Here is a 19,898-nt window from a genome sequence, read left to right as displayed (position 1 = left end):
AAAATATAGACTCTTTTAAAACAAACACTCACATGCCATTAACACCACATAAAAAATTAATAACTCCTTAATAGAACCAAATAACTAGCCAGTATTCTCATTTTCCTAATTGTTCCATAAAACTTAGAGATAATCTTTTTACAGTTCAAAAAATATCTCTTGGCCAGACGCAGTGGCTCACCCCTGTAATCCCAGCACCCTGGGAGGCCAAGGTGGGCGGATAACCTGTGGTCAGGAGTTCGAGACCAGCCTGGCCAACATGGTGAAACCCTGTCTTTACTAAAAATACAAAAATTAGCTGGGCGTGGTGGCATGCGCCTGTAATGCCAGCTACTCGGGAGGCTGAGGCAGGAGAATTGCTTGAGCCTGCGAGGCAGAGGTTGCAGTGAGCCGAGATCCGCCACTGCACTCCAGCCTGGGCGACAAGAGTGAAAGTCCGTCTCAAGAAAAAAAAAAAAAGGAAAAGAAAAAATAACAATCTCTCCATTAAGACTGAATGATATGCCACTGAAGTCTCTTCTGCTTCTCTTGTCTCTTATTTTTTTTAAGAAATACAATGTGACCTGTATTTTTAAGGACACTGGGTGGCAACCATGCACAGAGGTGTTATAAGACACTCCATCTAGCCTGGGTAGTGCTTTAAAAAAGCAATACACTTTTACTATCTCTTTCCATTGAACCAAATCTTTCTCCATCCAACTGAATCATCTGCAGTCTTGTCCTGACTCTACTTTTCCAAAATTTGTCTTTTATCTGAAGAGTATTCAGGTTATCTACTTCTGAATCTGTTATTGAATCTAATTTTAATGATTTTTCCATTTTCTTGTCACTCTTTGTAAGCACCTAAATTATTTAAGCATTAATTCATTCATATGTTCACCAAGTATTTAATAAGCACCCACACAAGAACATATACTACAGCTGTGCCCACTTAAAAAATATGCTTTCTAATTTAAACTTGCTCACTTCTTACCTAGAGATATAAAAGCCTATACATAATTTGGAAAAGTTTTAGAAATATTTTCTAACAATTCCTAATAAAACAATCAAACAGACAAAACCCACACAAAAGGCAGGGGAGGAACTTATTGTCAGTGTTCTTTTTTTTCTGACATTTAGATCCCTACTCCTGTCTTCATAAAATCTTTCTCAATAATTATACCAATATATATTTTCCATCCATTTCCCTAAAATAGCCCATCCTTTACAATAATGAGTGGGCCACCAGAGGTTATAATGGAAATTTCCTTGGTTCCCTAAATAGGAACAGAAAGCAAAGGCCGGGTCTTCAGTACAATAAAAAGCCAACTTTCAAGGATAAAACACCCTACCTACTCATCTTTATCCCATCTCAGAAATGACAGTGATAGTAACATGAATTTAAGTCATTTTTAGTTCCACTGGCATACACTGCTATTCACACTGAGAATGATAATTTCCACGGCCCAGGCTCATTTCCAGGATGCTGTATGCCTCTTTCCCTGTGATAGTTGCCAACTGTTTAGGAAGAAAAGAGATGCTAGGATAGCATTACCTTAATGGCTTCTTCCCGGAAGGCTCGGATGCAGTCTATGCTCTTCATAAAATACGGTGTTTCATTAGTATCCAAAAACTGTTCGATGTGATTTATGAGCTGGTTACTCGCTAAAACATAAGACAAGAAATTTTCTTAAATTTGAGTGATGCCTGAGAGAGGGTATACTTCTGTGTTTGTGCCTGTAAGTATGTATTATAGTTCACAAGCCTCATGATCAGCAAGCACAATTGCCATACTTCTTTTAGGGGAGAGATGAGATGCAAAATTCTGATTTCAAAACTCTGTATTTGCAAAGTCTGAATAATACCTATTGATATTTGTCAAGAAATTAATTTCTAAAATGCTGAGAATTATAGTTGAAATATTCCTTTTTGGGATGTCAGAACCTAGGTTGTAGTTGTTTTTAAAACTGCTGTTGTTGTTATTTTATTTTCCCCCAGAATTTAGGGGCCATTTGGATAATTCAAAACTGCCTTTCCTATTGTATTCACAGAAAACAGATCCTCTAGTCCCTCCCCTAATTCTACTCAGGATAATTGTCGAACAGTGCTGGGCAGTGAAAAATAATGAGCCAGGGACACCCCATCTTCTACCAATCCAAGGTTAAATTAGAAAAGATCAGCCCTAGTCTTAACAAAATATCCCTTTCGAATGAGAAATCATTACTATCTACCTTATGCCCTTAGCTGGACCTGAATATTCTCCCTATTGCTCACTATTCCAAAAGCCACAAATACTTAATAAACAGTAACTGTCAGCAAGCAATGTCATAAATGCTACAGAAAGAGAAAATGCATTCATAGTGTTATCATTTCCAAAGTAGATTACACCTTACAAAGAAACAAAAAATTCTTCAGTATGAATAAAAAGCAGAGGAAAAAGGAAATCTAAAAGTCATGAGGAAACTTAACATTGTGCAGATCAAAACTGACCCTTAAGATCTTGTGTGGAAGAACAAATCAGGGAGATGTGGGTATTCATGCCTAAAGGCTCCTCTCCCTTGTCCCCTGAAACCATTCACTAGCTGTGGCTGTTTGGCAATTTATGCTGAATGTTCAAGATATTCTATGACTGCCTGTTTCCCCAAATCACAGCCTCCTGTGAGCATTCTAGTAGCTACCTGTGTATACACAATGCTAAAGAAAACTACTTTCAAGCTTTACCAATAAAGGCCCCAGGCCACTAACTCTGTGAATCACAGTGACCTGAACATTACTCAACGCCTTTCTTCCTTATTAAAAACATGAAATCGGTGCTAAGAATCTACTTATTTCCTAAGGACCATACAGCATGTGGAAAGGATTAAAAAACTGGATGAAGTATTTTTTAATACAGCAATTTTCCAACAAGGGAAAAACATCCCCAGTAACCGTTTCATCCCTTCTACCAACTCGGAGATTATGATCTCCATTATAAGAAAGCACTTAACAAACTTGAGGGATTAAAGAAACATTTCCCTGCAATTTCAGAAATCTTTACCAACGTATCCCGCAGCAGTGAATTAATATCCAACTACAATTCAAGGTAGAGAGAGAATGTTCAGATGAACCTTTTTAAACAAGGTAAATAATACAACCCTGATTAGTAGGCAGAGCAGAAAACCATCAACAAAAGCTCAAAGCAAACAGAAGTTATCTCCCCTTTTCAGCTTGAAAAGCAAAGTAACAGAAATGTTTGATAACAGAAAGTGGTGTACTTTCCCAGATCATTTGATACAAAGGTCACTCGAAGTTACATATCTGAGCACAAATAAAAACCTTTACAGGCCAAGGGCAATAATCCTACAGACTCTAAATTCTCCACTTCTTTTGAAATGAGAATAGGAAATCTTAGGAAGCTATAATGTAAATGTTTCTCTTTGTTTGATAGTATATACTTATTGTGCAACTACTATGTAGAAGATACTATGTTATGTTCTGTGGGAAACAGAATTAAGTTGAAGACAAGGCCCTTGCCTTTGAGGAGTTTGCAGTTGAATAGGGAATATAATGCATATACATAAAATTAACACTGGGAAATAATGTGAAGAGGGCTATGAGTTTTAAGGAAATATATTAATTGGTTTGAATTTTTAAAAAATCTTTGGTGATTACAGAAAGCTTTACAAATCAACATGGCTTTTTAGCTAGGCAATGAAAAACAGATTTTGGCAATTACACAGCAGGAAACAGAATTAGCCTAAGTATGAAGAAGAGGCGAGAAAGCACAAGCTGTGTTTGGAGAAAAGCAAATGGCCTCATACATGGACAGAAATAGGGGAAGAAAAAAGAGTGAGGATTAGACAGAAAATGGCTGGAGGAAAGGGAGTTCCAAGAAGAGAAAGTATGTGTGAGAGTCCTGAGGTAGGGGTACAGTGTGGCTCCTTAGAAAGTGTAGAAGAAAGAAGAAATTTTAGCGGTTGGATAGTGGAAAGGGAGCTGAAGAAGGAGGCTAAGAAGGATTAGTCAGAGAGAGAGAGGGAGAGACAGGGAGATGGGGAGAGAGAGAGAGAGAGTGTGTGTGTGTGTGTGTGTGTCAGGAGTTCATGGCATCACAGATACTAAGAGAAGAGATTATTTAAAGGAAAGAGTTGTCTGCTGTGTCCAAACTACTGCATAAAGACTACAAGGAAAAGAGTAAAAAGAGCATAGGCAATTAAGGATAGAAACGTAGGGAATCCTAAGAGCTGGGAGCCCATGAAACAACTACACAGGTACTAAAATGCTTTGTGAAAAAACAAAGCAAAACAAAAAACCAAAACAACCAGCTTCCTGACTCATTTTATCCTGAAATATGGTAGAACACACACACACACACACACACACACACACACACAGTTGCTATCTTACAGAGAAAAATATTCAAAAGAAACAAAAATAAATACCCAAGCCAACAATCCATTTGCAATGATACAGGAAAGAAGGCAGTCCAGTCTACCATAAATTCTTTGTAAAAGGAAGTAGCAGGAGTCTCAATACCCAGTTTCTTTGTAAAAAAAAAAAAAAAAAAAAATGAAGTCCTAATGTATCTGTGGGCCTATTTGGATTTAGTTTTTCTTATTTACATGTTAGACTGTTGTGCTCTTTCCTCCAGAGGGTTCAGAAACACAGACGGATAAACATATCCAAACTTCCAATAAACCCAACGAATACAAAGAACCAGATTTTGGCCTTCTAGGAATACTCAGTTACGTGGCTTGTAAATCTGGTCCATGATTCTAAATTCTGTCCCTCTACCCAGACTACTTTTGTGGTTCACTGACTATAACGAACCATTTAACACCAGGGAATAGCTGTGATGGATGACGCTTGAATATACTGAGTATCAAAAGGGATGTAAACAAGAGACTTCCTTTCCAAAGTTTTGTGGCACTTCACATTTCCCTGCCATTTTTAATAAAAGTAAAATGCAGAAATGGCTGAAAAAATAATATTCTATAATATTTGGCTGCAATACGCTTTTGACTCCCCTGCCCCACATAAAGGAAATGCTGATCATCAGGGTGCTTTTCTCTGCTTCTACATCAATTACAGGGCTGAGGAGTGGCTTATCAGTCTTCAAACTCAGTAAATCACAGCCCCAATTATAATTCACCAAAATGCTTTTCGAAATTAGTTAGTGACTCAATAATACTCATTAGTAGCTAAAATAAAAAATGGCCATTGGAAGGGCCATCCATCTTAGGATACTAAGTCAGGCAAATGGCTGTCATTTATTTCCAGGATTACTTCAAATGTCTGTTTTGGATTTTGAGGTTTTAGAAAATGCAAAACCTTTAGATATGGGCATCATATACTAACCCAGTATCTTAAATGAGTACAGATGTTGACACCCAAAATTAACCTCAATACAATACTTCAGTATCATATTCAAAATGTTATCCAGATTTAGAAATGTTACAGAAGAGGAAAATGGCAAAGTTTTCTTGTTTAATCTGAAATACACATTCTGCTTCTCTACTGAATACATTCAACACCACCCAAAGTCCTATAAAATGGACTACACCTCCCCTCTCATTGCACAGTCACCAAGGTCAAAACACCCAGGGCCATGTGCATGTCTGCCTCTGACTTTACATTTACTCACTACCTCTGTTCTTTGCAAAGATGTTTCCAACAAAGTGAAAGGAAGTCATTTATTGTGGGATTTTCTCCTCCATCTGACAGAGCCCAAAAAGCAGTAGGTTCCCTCATCTGTCACACATTATATATAAAGACTGTGAAGACACCTCAAATGATTTGGCTGAACTCAGCCATCATTTAGGATATTTCCCAATTTAATTCTTCTCACTTTCTCAATGCCTCATGTAAATGTTACTTATTGAAATGCTGTACATTTTGCAAATGTCAGCAGTTAAATAAATTTTAAATGTTAAGAACAAATTTATGGCCGGTCGCAATGGCTCACGCCTGTAACCCTAGCACTTTGGGAGGCCAAGGAGGACGGATCACTTGAGGTCAGGAGTTCGAGACCAGCCTGGCCAACATTGTGAAACCCTGTCTCTACTAAAAATACAAAAATTAGCCAGAAACCACTTGAACCCAGGAGGTGGAGGGTGCAGTGAGCCAAGATCATGCCACTGCACTCCAACCTGGGCAACAGAGTGAGATTCCATCTCAAAAAAAAAAAAAAAAAAGAAAAAGAAAAGAAAAAAACAAATTTATGTAGCCAATGACAATTGCATCTTTATAACACAAAATTAAAAGTGACAATAAAAATCAAGCACTTAAATCAAAATAAGTATAAGGTCAGGTAATTCATTATTAAGAGAATAAAAAGGAGTAATGCCCATCAGCAAATAAAACTCTAGGCAAGCAGTCCAGTCTACCATAAATTAAATCCACATGTAAATTATAATCACTGTTTAAGCCAGAAACTTATAAAAGATATTTGCCTGATAAGAAAGTCTGTTTTAACACAGGCAATTTAAGAAAAGAATCAAAAGCGGGCTTTCTTTATGCCTCTTTACTATCGAATATAAACTGGCCATTGTGGGTAGAGGCGGTGTGTGTATCAGTCAGGGTCCAACACAAGGAATATAAACCACTCCAAATATTTAACACAGGAGACTTAAGACAGGCAATTGTTTTGCAGGTTACGAAGTGTGTTAAAGCCAACTGAGAATGGTGCTGTAACCCCGGGATTGGTAACAGCAAGAAACCCTTAGCATCCCTTGGTACTCAGGAAAAAGAAAAGAAAGGGTATAAATAGAGCTCAGGGATCTGTCCTATGGGAGCTGAAGACACTGAGGACCAAAGATGCTACCCAACATAGAAAGGGAAGAAGAGATACACTGGTTTCTCCCTCCCTACTTCCCACCAATATCTCTCATGCCGAACCCAGTAGGAAGTCTTTAGATACAGGAGCCTGGGAAATGTAACCTATAAGAGCCAACTCTGCCCACACCTCCCTCAGATGCAGGGCATACAGAAGAAGGGAGGGTGAGGAGGGGATCTAAGGGCACAGTGTGTTATGAACTCACAAGGGGATGGCCCCTTTTATGAACTGGGTATTTCCAGGAGACAGAAATGCAAGGCATCAGGCTGGGCCCAGTGGCTCATGCCTGTAATCCCAGCACTTTGGGAGGCCGAGACGGGCATATCACCTGAGGTCAGGAGTTCAAGACCAGCCTGGCCAATATGGCGAAACCCTGTCTACTAAAAATACAAAAGTTAGCTGGGTGTGGTAGCGTATGCCTGTAATCCCAGCTACTCAGGAGGCTGAGGCGGAGGCAGGAGAATCATCTGAGCCTGGGAGGCAGAAGTTGCAGTGGGCCAAAATCTCACCACTGCACTCCAGCCTGGGCGACAGGGTGAGACTCCATCTCAAAAACACAGAAATTAGCAAGGCATCATTTAAATTATAAGGGAAGCTAAAATTTGCAGGTTTCTTTCTTTCTAGTGAGGTAGGACACAATGAAATTCAATTAAAAGTTACTGAAGAAGTTCAAAAGCATATTTAAAGCTTCTCCCAGACATTTGAATTTTTTTTAAAAGCTGTATTTCTATAAAAAACAAATTATGTAAAAAAATATTGTTTTCACTTCTACTTGAAACGTCTTTAGAGCTACATACATTTCCTTTCCTTCAGGTCTAACACGGTTGTGACATGCAACTGTGTGGACCATGACAATAAACAACAGGTACTGGATGCAACTGAGCACTTCCCATGGCATTCTGGTCCTCTCAGAAGTCAAACGTACTTATGAAATTTTAAGTACAAAAAGAAGGTATCTTAAATATTTTTTCTCTAAATCACACACACACACACACACAGACACACACACACACACACACACACAGTGCCGACTTATTTCTTAAACACCCTTCTTTCTGCTTCCACTTCTAAAAGAGTTCGGACTGAAGAGTGCTCTTTGCTCTTGGTATTCTTGTTTTCTAGTTGCATGGTCTTTAATGAAATATTCTTATTGAGGAAAAATAAATCACTGGATGGCAACAAAAGAAACAGAGAACTAGGAAAAAAGCATAAGCTTGAGTAACCTGAAAATGACATTGAAATTTGTCATCTTTTTTAAGCAGCTGGACTGAGAAGCAGACATAGCTCTGCTCTTTGCCTTAGCCTGCAGTTCTTCCACCTTCTAGAAACTGTTCTGCTAGCTCTTTGCCCCAAACTTCCTCAATCTAACAAAAAAGAAGTTCCCTGCTTCCCTTTCAGAACAGAAAAATCAGTAGATACGACAGAGAGAACACCACAGCCATAATATTATGCATGACCAGTGGCACAGGAAATTGGACTAAGATATGCAAAGTGCTGACCACCTCAACACACAGATGCAGTCCTGTATTTTTAAATTATTATTATTATTCTTACCAATAACTAAAAAACTCAATTAAAACCTCACCATTTAAGTTCCACAAGTTCAGTCAGAGCCCATTTTTTCATGCTTAACGATTTTCTCATTAAGTGCAGTAATTTCTTACAAATTGCACTAATAAAAGTAAGTCCTGCTGGGTGTTTCCCCCCTTTTTTAAATGGTGCCTTTTCATTGATGTGTTAAATTAAAACCCCAGGCACAAGGAACAGAGTAAATGCAAGGTCTTTATTGTCAGAATCCATTCCTGCAGACTATGAGATCTCTCTCCTTTTATTTCTGTTTTTATTTGAGCTAGCTGTGAATCCTAGTTTGTAGCCACAGGAAGAATGATATGGAAGGTCTCTTGGCCTTAGCTCACTCTGTGTAACAAATATGGTAGTGGGAGCTAATGAGAAACTAGAAAAATGATATCCAGTTAGCCCACTGGCTGTAAGCTCATTTTATGTAAGAGAGCATTATGATATAACATTTTTATTCTGATGAATAATATTTCTCTTCTTAAATAGCTTGGGTATATGACCAGACCTGTTCCCAGGTCAGCTGGCAAATTTTAAGTTTCCTGGTAAGTGGAATGGTTCTGTGGCATTCTATGGTCTTGTAATTTTTTATTAAAAATATTCAGTTTAACCATTAAAAAACCACTAAACATATCCCATAAAGCCTGAAGGTCATCAATTAATATTTATAGGGCATACAGCAGTTAACTAAAGACCAAAGAACATGCACTGCCTAGTGTAACTAATTTTCCCCAATTCTACAAAGGAGTACACTTAAAGTAGAATACTGAGACATTATGTTAACATAAGAAAGAAACTAAAGGAAGACTTTCTAATTAAATGAGGAAATGATATCTTTCAGCTTTTTAGGAAATATATATGCCATATGCCTGAAAGAATGTGTTGTGGTGGGGGGTGAAGACTAGGGAGGGCAGAGAAAGAGGGTCTCCACAATTTTCCAAGGTCCTAGAATTCTAAAACTTGCCAATGCTTACTAAAATTGATTGAGAAGAATTAAGAACCTTATCACCATGCTTGATTCCATTCCAAATGAGCAGTAGGGGAAAGGAAAAATGTAAGATAATAGTGATTGGTACTGTAGCAATTTTATAGTATCTATCTAGCTTCATACCTGAGTAGATGTCATCAAACTAATATAGGAAGTAAGTAGAAGATACCAAGTAGTCATAGTAACAGTGCAGCCAAGAGGAAACAGGAACACAAAATCAATCTGGCAATGGGATCCAATTAAAAGTTGGTAATTGAATGGAACTGAAACGCAGGTATCAGTTGAAAAGACAGAGTGAATGATGAGTCAGACTCCTCACCAAGGAGAGAAACAGGCAGCCATTGTCGAATGTGCTTTTGGGGAAGGTGGACAAGGGGGAGGCAGCACACAAGTCTTCTAGGATGCCTCAAGAATTTGAGTCTTTTTTGAAAGGAAATATTAGGTACCAGAAATTTTAGAAAGACCATATTCTATGTGATAACTCCTTCTAAAAACTGATAAATAATGCCTTGGTTTATACGGTATTTTTCCTTAGGGACCTCTCAGATTCTTCTTTTTCTTTTCATTTTTCCCCCTCTATCCTTTCTAATTTTATGAAGAAAGTTTTACAGTATTCTAGAAGTCAAAATACAGACATGTTAGATTCTGTACTTCTTCTTTGATGGGGCTAAGACTTAGGAATTGATCCAAAGAACCAGAGAAGTAAATCTGCTACAATTCAAAAATTCAAATTCTTATTACTCCCAAGCACTGTTTTATTAAAGTCGCAATGGAAACCAAAAAAGCCAGATGGAGGTCATTTTGTCTCACTGATGGTAAAGCAGCAGCAGTATCTAATGAGTCATACTACAATAAAACTACGGGCGGCATTGGGATCCAAAGATATACCGGTTCTCAAATCACAAGCATCTCTTTAGAGTAGGATTTGGGGGTAAAGATAAGAATGGCCATTTTTTAAAAAGAGTTAATCAGCTTTAGAAAGCCGATGCTGCAAGGGCATTAGCAGGAACATGGTTTGAATACAAGGTTCGCAGAGGGAATCTGTATAAGAATGGGTCGGGAGTGGCAGAATGGGACCAGATTGTGGCAAGCCTTGAATGGGGGACTGAATGGGAGTAATTAATAAGGGCTGACCCAGAATAAAATCTGTGCTATAAGAACTTAAATCTGTACAAACATATGGGCAGGAATGAAGGAGAACTTTGAAGGTTATTAATGAAGGATGCTGGAACTGTCCAATGATAAAATAATGAAAGCCTGAATTAGGATAGTGATAGGATGGAAACGAAAAGACAGACCTGAGAAGTAAATTAGAAGATGATTAGAAAGCAGAAGAGAATTGGATACAAAGTTGTCAGAAATGTCAATGAAGAAACTCAAGGCCGGGCGCAGTGGTTCATGCCTGTATTCCCAGCACTTTGGGAGGCCGAGGCGGGCGGATGATCTGAGGTCGGGAGTTCGAGACCAGCCTGACCAACACAGAGAAACCCCATCTCTACTAAAAATACAAAATTAGCTGGGTGTGGTGGTGCATGCCTGTAATCCCAGCTACTCAGGAAGGCTGAGGCAGGAGAATTGTTTGAACCTGGGAAGTAGAGGTTGCAGTGAGCCGACATCGCGCCATTGCACTCCAGCCTGGGCAACGGCAGCGAAACTCCATCTCGAAAAAAAAAAAAAAAAAGATACTCAAGGGGCAAAAAAACAGTAACAACACTGCTTATTTCTGGAGAAAGTCCCATTAATAACAGCAGGACACGCCATCACGTAGGTGGTTGCCTTCCTTAGAATGCCCTTCTTTGGGCCCTCTCCTATCCACCTTTACCATAATGGACCAGGTTATGCCAACCTCCTCCAGGAATTCTTTTTAAGACAGAGTCTTGCTCTGTTGCCCAGGCTGGAGTGCACTGGCATGATCACAGCTCACTGCAACCTCCCGCCTCCCAGGTTCAAGCAATTCTTGTGCCTCAGCCTCCTGAGTAGCTGGGACTACAGGCCCACGCCATCATGCACGACTGATTTTTGTATTTTTAGTAGAGATGGGGTTTTGCCATGTTGGCTAGGCTGGTCTTGAATTCCTGGCTTCAAGTGATCCACCCGCCTTGGCCTCCCAAAGTGCTGGGATTACAGGCGTGAACCACTGTACCCGGCCCCTCCACAAATTCTTCTTCAAAGTAGTCACCTACCTGCATCTGCACCCATATAGTCTGCCTTCCATCCTATTGCCTGTGCTGAACTGTCTGTGTGTTATCTAAGTTACCCCTTCCACCTGTGCCCTAGATCCCATGCCTCTCCGTTACTCAAGGATTTCTTCCAGTCTCATGTCTTAAAGTCTCTATGGCTCCTTCTCCACGATTTATACATACAACTCAGACCTTTTTCCTGAAGTCCAGACCTGCATGACCATCTTCCCCTTCTCAGCAAATGGCAATTCGTCCAGTTGCTCAGACTAAAAATCTTGGGAGTTATTTTTAACCTTTTTCTCTCTCACACACTCTACATTCAAATGATCAGCAAAACTTGACAATTCTACTTTCAAAACAGATCAAAAATCGGACCTCTTCTTACTACCTCCGGTCGCGTGGATTAACGCCGAAGCCTTCTAACTCATCTGCCTACCTCAACCTTGCCCTTTTCCTCAACATGGTATGAAATATAAAACCAGATCATTCGCTACTTCAAACTCTTCAATGGTTTCATATTTCACTCAGAGAAAAGCAAAAGGTCTAGGAGGCCTTATGTGATATGTACCCCAGCCAGCTCTCTGACTTCTCAGCTCCTACTTTCTTTGCTCCAGTCACACGGACCTCCCTGATGCTTCTAGCCAAGCATACTCATCTTGAGCTTCTCAAGAACATGCTGCTCCCTCTGTCTGCAAAGCTCTCCTCACAGATATCCACTAGGTTCTCTCTCTCACTATCCTCAATTCTCAGTTCAACAGTGAGGACTTCCCTGATCCTCTACATAAAATTATAAGCCCATCTCAACCCAGCATTCCCTATCCCACTATCCTGCTTTAACTTTTCTCTATAGTGCTGTCATGGGCTGAATAGTATCCCCACCCCGCCCCCACATTCCTGTCCTTACCAAAACCTCACAACGTGACCTTACTTGGAAAGAGAGTCCTTGCAGATGTGTGATCAAATTAAGATGAGGTCACTAGGAAAGGCCCTAATCCAATAGGACTGACATCCTTATAAGAAGAGGCAAACTTGGATACAGACATACAAGAACTCTCCTGTTAAGAGAGAAGCAGAGATTACAGTAATGGATCTACAAGTCAAGGGATGCAAGAATTGCCAGCTGTCACCAAAGGCTACGAGAGAGCATTGAACAGATTCTCCCCCACACCTCTCAGAAGGAAGCAGTCTTGTGATTTTGGACTTTAGCCTCCAGAACTGCAAGGATAAACTTCCACTGCTTTAAGGCACTCAGTTTGTGGTACTCCATTACTGCAGCACTAGGACACTAACACAAATGCTTATCACCATTTGACATATATTTTCTTATTTGTTTACTGTCTGTATCTTGGTATGACTGGCACACAGTAGGCATTCAACAAATAATTGTTGAATGGATGAACAAATGGTGTAGGCCTCACTGGTTTACTCCTCTAAAAGCCTAAGGAATGAACATGTCTTTTTGTTGTTCGTTCAGTTTAAACCCATAAGCTGTGTATTTAGCACTGGCTGCCACTTAGGGGAGTAGACAGTCTAGAACTCTCTTTTATCCCCTCCCTCCCTTAATTTTACAGAGATGGAAATGGTTACAATAAAGCTCTATTGAAGGGGGAAATGCAGAAAGAATAACATGCTATGTAAGATATATATGCAGATGTACAGGGATGAGATATCACATCCAACATTGTCATGATTATATGCATGAAGACATCTTGGCGTTTTATTATTGCTTACTAAGTATGCCTCATCTCATCTTGGTGTACACCTTTTTCTTTTCTTAGATCAAGCTGCTTGATGCCACTGGGAATGGAGGGTTCTCCCAAAATGTACTGTCTCTGACTATATCCCCAATTTATTATACCCTAAAACAATTAACCATCTTGATCACAATACAGGGCATCAGTAGGGATGAACAGGGTTATTCCTATGAAGACAGAGAATGTGGGTATGGGCAGAGTTTCAAAGGGAGGGAGACAATAAAGAAGGAGATGTCCACTTTTTAACTTTATATGGTATTATATTACTATTTGCATTTTCCCCCATATAAGCATGTGCTTATTTTTAATGGAAGCCTAAGGAGCAAGTAAATCATCTCGAAACAGTTAAGAGATTGTCATACAATGAGATAAAAAACAATTGTTTCTATTTCTAGTGAGCTCTCAACAGGAAGACAAATTTTCATGGGGTGACACGATACTTCTATTTCATTGATCCTTTTCTTTCTTTTTTGTTTTATTCCTTCTGAACCACATACTTTGTTCTTTTTGTTTATTACTCATATACTTAAAGAGAAGTGGTAAAAAAGGCCCTTAGAAATAATTTCATCTACTGCCCTCAGGAAATCTGAAGCAGATCTGCAGGCATATCTTATCTTTGGTTTGTAGCTTCTACCCTCCTTACAATCCCATACATTTAAAATTCCAATGTATAAGTCTTGCTGGCTTCATTACAATCCACCTCAGAATAATTAGACACAGGGCAAATTGTGGGATAATCCAACCTTAGTTATATTTTCTTCTTAGTCCATGAGATAAAAAAGGAGTCAAACAAAATAAATACATGCTTGACAAAAATGGGACAAAAGAAGAAACAAATGAAAGGAATAATGAACCTATAAATTTTCAAAATCTATAAACATTGAACTAAGACTTGATGTACTTGATATACCTGTTGCCACTAAAATTGACTTTCATTTCTCACAACTAATCACCTTTCTGCTCCAACAAGTTCCTAAAATCTACACAATTTTTCCAGTACTGAGTAAACTTATCCTCTACTAATATAATTTTTCCCTCGAAGCAGAGGATTCAGAAACACACACAATCTTGCAGCACACATAGCTAAGTTTATTTTTCTTAAAACGCCAATACCTGAAGACTTTTATTTAAAATATACTCTATTACCTGAACTGACAGTGTTTTCTTTAGTGTTACCCTGTAAAAATTCACTAGGATCTCATGACCCAAGCTGGTTTAGCTAGGTGAGACAAAAATCATAAAGGTCTCACTAGCACACAAGGTGTCAAGGTGAATAACTTTCAATACTCAAAACGTCACGGAAAACAACTAGATAGAAAATCAAAAGACAGATTTGAACAAACTATCAACCAAATTGCCCTGACACTTCCAGCACACTTGTCCTAGTAACAGGTGAATACACGTACTTTTTAAGGCCATAGAGAACAACTGTCAGAACAGACAATATGTGAGACCACGTAAGAACAAGTCTGAATAAATTCAGACGGACTGAAGCCACTCAAAGTATGATCTCCAATCACAACAGAATTAAAAATCAACAACAGGAAGAAATTGGGAAATCTTAAATATTTGGAATTTAAGAACACATTTAAATAACCCAAGAGTCAAAGAAACAATCATGAGAGACATTAGAATATATTTAAACTAAATGAAAACAAAATCATAACACATCGCAATTTATGGTGTGAAGCTAAAAAACTGCTTAGCAGGAAATGTATAGCTTTAAATGCCTATATTAGAAAAGAGGTTTCAAATCAATAATCTAAGCTTCCACCTTAAGAAACAAGAAAATGAAAAGTGAATTACAGCCAAAGTAAGAAGAAGGAATGGAATAATAAAGATCAGAGCAGAAATTAATTAAATGAGAATAATGGAGAAAATCAATAAAACTAACTAAAAGCTGGGATCTTAAAAAGATGAAATCCATAAGCCTTTACCTAGACTGACCAAGAAAAAGGGAAGATACAAAATCCCCAAATCAGAAATAAAGAACAGATCTCAAAAATATTATTATAAGGGAATAATAATCAATGTTATACTAAAAAATTAGACAAAACGAACAAATTCTTATAAAGACATATTACTAAAACTGATTCAATAAGAAATTTTAAAACTGACCAGATTTATTAGTTTAAAAATTGGGCCCGGTGCAGTGGCTCACGCCTGTAATCCCAGCACTTTGGGAGGCCAAGGTGGGTGGATCACTTGAGGTCAGGAGTTCGAGACCAACCTAGCCAATATGGTGAAATCCCATCTCCACTAAAAATAGAAAAGTTTGCCGGGTGTGGTGGCGGGCGCCTGTCATCCCAGCTGCTTGGGAGGCTGAGGCAGGAGAATGGCTTGAACCCGGGAGACAGAGGTTGCAGTGAGTCAAGATCACACCACTACACTCCAGCCTGGGCAACAGAGTGAGACCCCGTAATCCAAAAAAAAGAAAAAAATTGAATTAGTATTAAAAAGCTTCCCACAGCCTCTTCCTCACAGTTCCATGTTGAACTTGAGTTGGAGGAGGCAAGTCTAGTCTTAAAATGGAGGTAAAACCACTACCCGGTTGCCCCTAGGCTGACTCTGGCCGTTGTCATTGCCACTGCCGCCAAGAGGAGGAAGGCCATGATCCAAAGGAATCCAGCGTGGCTGAGAAAATTGTTTATTGGTGGTCTGAGCTTTAAAACTACAGATGATGGGTTAAGAGAACATTTTGAGAAAGGGGGCACACTCACAGATTGCGTGGTAATGACAGAACCCCAAGCAAACATTCCAGGGGCTTTGGTTTTATGGCTTTCTCTTGTGTTGAAGAGGTGGACACAGCAATGTGTGCTTGACCACACAAGGTTGATGGGTGTGGAGTGGAACCAAAGACAGTTGTTTCTAGAGAGGATTCTGTAAAGCCTGGTGCCCACCTAACAGTGAAGAACATTTTTGCTGGTGGTATTAAAGTAGATACAGTTTCAGAAATTACTCTGAAAACTATAGCAAGACTGAAACCATACAAGTTATGGATGACAGAGTGGAAAAAGAGAGAATGTGCACTTTTAACTTTTGATGATCATGATACAATTGATAAAACTGTTGTTTGGAAACACCACACTATTAACAAGCACAACTGTAAAGTGAAAAAGGCCCTTTCTAAACAAGAGATGCAGTCTGCAGGATCACAGAGGTGATGGAGGTGGATCTGACAACTTTATGGGTTGTGGAGGAAACTCTGGAAGTGGTGCAAGTAATTTTGGCTGTGGTGGAAACTTTGGTGGAAGAGGAGGCTCTGGTGGTAGAAGTAGAGGTGGTGGCAGCAGAGGTGGTTATGGAGGATGTAATGGTGGATATAATGGATGTGGAGGTGATGGTGGGCAACAGTGTTGGTGGGCCTGCCTACAGCAGTAGTGGGGGCTATGGAGACGGTGGACCAGGATATGAAAACCACGATGGTGGGTAGGGGGATAGTGGTGAAGGATATGATGGTTACAATGAAGGAGGAAATTTTGGCAGTGGTAACTATGGTGGTGGTGGGAACTATAATGATTCTGGACATTTTAGCAGACAAAAACAATCAAATTATGAACCCATTAAAGGGTGCAGTTTTGGTGAAAGAAGCTCGGGGAGTTCCTGTGGTGGTGGTTACGGATCTGGCGGTAGACGTGACGGATATGGTAGCAGAAGGTTCTAAAAACAGCAGAGAGGGGCTACAATTCTTAGCAGGAGAAAGAACAAGGAGTTGTCACAAAAGTTGCAGGTTATTTGAGATAGTCATCCCAAATGCATTAGAGGAACTGTAAAAATCTGCCACAGAAGGAATGGTGATCCATGGTCAGAAAAGTTATTGGAGCTTAAACAGAAAACCCTTCTTGTGCAGGACTATCATAGCCACAGTTTGCAAAAGTGCAGCTATTAATGAATGCAATATAGTGTCGATTAGACGTACATTCCTGAGCTCTTTTATCTGTTGTAGCTTTGTCTGTTTCTTTTTCATTACATCAAGTATATTGCCCTGTAAACTGTGGTAGTGATAACAGGAATAAAAAAATTAAAGAATTTTCAACTTTTCAATATTTGTGTAGTTTTTCTGTATTTTAGTACAGAAACTTAAAATGCAGTTTTGAAGGTATTTTCTTTTGAGTTAACAAGTAAAGAAGATTATTGTTAATTACTATTTTGTATAAATTTTGCTAAAGTTAACTATAAAGAAACATATGCTGACTTGCAGCTCAAGGGGAATCTACTGTCCCCATTTCCAAACCATGACATGAATGCGCACTGACATGTGAAGAGAAGAGATATTTGTATGTTTGCAATGTGTGTTTTAGATTAATAGGATTTGGTATTTAAATTAGCATATTTTTGAATTTAAGAGCATTAAGGTCCCTTCAAATGAAACAATCTCAAAATTCAAAAAACAAAACAAAACAAAAGCTCCCCACAAAGAACTCAGATGGCTTCACTGGTAAATTATATGAAATATGTAAAGAATAAATAATAGAAATCTTGAAGAGAAGGAAACTTCCTAACTCATTCTATGAGCCCAGTATTTTCCTGTTACCAAAACCAAAGACATCACACAAAACAAGAAAACTACAAACAATTTCCCAACAAAATATTAGCTGTCTTAGTGTATTTTGTGCTGCTATAACAGAATACCCAAGACTGGGTAATTTATAAAGAACAGATATTTATTTAGCTCACAGTTCTGGAGGCTGGGAAGTCTAAGAGCATGGCACCGGCAGCTGGAGGAGACCACCCCACATCAGAAGGCAGAAGCAAGCCAGAGACAGAGAAGAAATCAGGCCGAACTCATCCTTTTTATAACTAACCCACTCTAGTGATAATGGCCTGAATCCTTTCATGAGAATGATGCCTCCATGACCTAATTACTTCTTAAAGGTCCCACCTCTCAACACCGTTAGAATGGGGATTAAGTTTCCAACACATAAACTTTGGGTGACATTACTCAAACTGTAGCATTAGCTAAATGAATTCAGTACATATAAAAAGGATTTTATAGAATGACTGGATTTTATACTTGGAATGCAAGGTTGATTTAACAACTATAAGTCAATTAATATATTAGCAGAAGAATAAAAATCACAGTCATCTCAATAGAGGCAGAAAATGCATCTAACAAAACTCAACATCCATTCATAATAAAAACTTTCAACCAATTAGAAATAGAAGGAAACTTTCTCAAGCTGACAAAGGAAATCTGGGTAAAACTTACAACTAACATCATACTAATAGTGAAAGACAAAGGTTTTTCCTTAAGATCAGGAACAGGGCAAGGATGTTCACTCTTATTTCTATTCAACACTGTGCCAGAAGTTCCAGCCAGTACAATAATTAAAAAAAAAGAAAGAAAAACTTACAAGTTATAAAAGAAGAAGTAAAGCTTTCTTTATTTGCAGACAATATGATCCTGTATGTAGAGAATCCTAAGAAGTATATTTAAAAAACCACAAGAACTAATAAGTTTAATAAGGTTGCAAGATATAATAAATAAATAATTTCATTTCTATATACCAGCAACAAATAATCCAAAAATAAAATTAAAAAACAATTCCACTCACAACATCATCAAAAAGAATACTTGGCAATAATTTAATGAAAGAGCTGTATAGCTTGTACACTAAAAACTATAAAACATTATGGAGAAAAAATAAGATCTAAATAAATGAGTAACTATTCCATGTTCATGGATAACTCAGTATTATTACAATGGCAATTTTCCCTTAACTCTTCTATAGACTCAATAAAATCCCTATCAAAATACCAGTGGGTTTTTCATATAAATTGAAAAGCTGGGCCAGGCACGGCAGCTCACACATGTAATCCCAAAACTTGGAGGCCAAGGCAGGTTGATCACCTCAGGTCAGGAGTTCAACCAGCCTGGTCAACATGGCGAAACCCTGTCTCTACTAAAAAAATACAAACATTAGCCAGGCGTAGTACCTCATGCCTGTAATCCCAGCTACTCAGGAGGCTGAGGCACAAGAATCACTTGAACCCGGGAGGTGGAGGCTACAGTGAGCTAGGATCGCACCACTGTGCTCCAGCCTGGGTGACAGAGTGAGACTTTGTCTCAAAAAAAAAAAAAAAAAAAAAAAGAAAAGAAAAGCTGATGCTAAAGTTTCCATGGAAACGCAAATGACATAGAGTAGTTAAAACATTTTTAGAAAAGAACAAAGTTGGAGTGTATCCGAGTATTCAATTTTTTAGTCTTTTTTTCTTAAACTTTTCCTTCTGAGGCCCTTTGTATTAACTTTTTAGTTATGAAATAACAACCTTTACTCTCCTCCTTTCCACCAGACACTCCACTGCATTGCTAGCTTGTCTAATTATGTTTGCTTAGAAGTTCCAGAGACAATCCAGGTATCTATAGAATGTTCCACCACCGGGTTATTACTTGAAGGCTGCAGCTAATTTACAACTCGTCAGGCCCAAGATGGCGCCAGCCCATTCAACAGATGGTGCAATAACTCAAGATTATCAGAAAAAGTCACGTAGGCCGGCATCACCTTGCAACCTCCCACCACCTGTGTGCACTCCAGACCCAAACTGACTATGAACAGGTCCCAGGAATTTTTGGGTGTGAGAGAAATGTTCTTTGAACTGTGGTGATA

The 19,898-nt window shown here is 38.7% G+C and overlaps 1 protein-coding gene across 2 annotated transcripts in view; it reads right to left on the bottom strand.

The window, feature by feature from the left end:
* Window positions 1–19,898, bottom strand: part of XRCC5 (X-ray repair cross complementing 5) — a 96,993-nt gene that overhangs the window by 14,388 nt on the left and 62,707 nt on the right. For both annotated transcript variants that reach the window (XM_016950457.4, XM_054679335.1), the window contains exon 17: window positions 1,535–1,644. In XM_016950457.4, the coding sequence (XP_016805946.2) occupies window positions 1,535–1,644 (110 nt within the window). The remainder of the gene's footprint in view (window positions 1–1,534; window positions 1,645–19,898) is intronic.

Source organism: Pan troglodytes, chromosome 13 (assembly GCF_028858775.2).
Source record: "Pan troglodytes isolate AG18354 chromosome 13, NHGRI_mPanTro3-v2.0_pri, whole genome shotgun sequence".
NCBI lineage: Eukaryota > Metazoa > Chordata > Mammalia > Primates > Hominidae > Pan > Pan troglodytes.
Note: the sequence above shows the minus strand (reverse complement) of the source record. Positions and strands in the feature narration are given on the sequence as shown.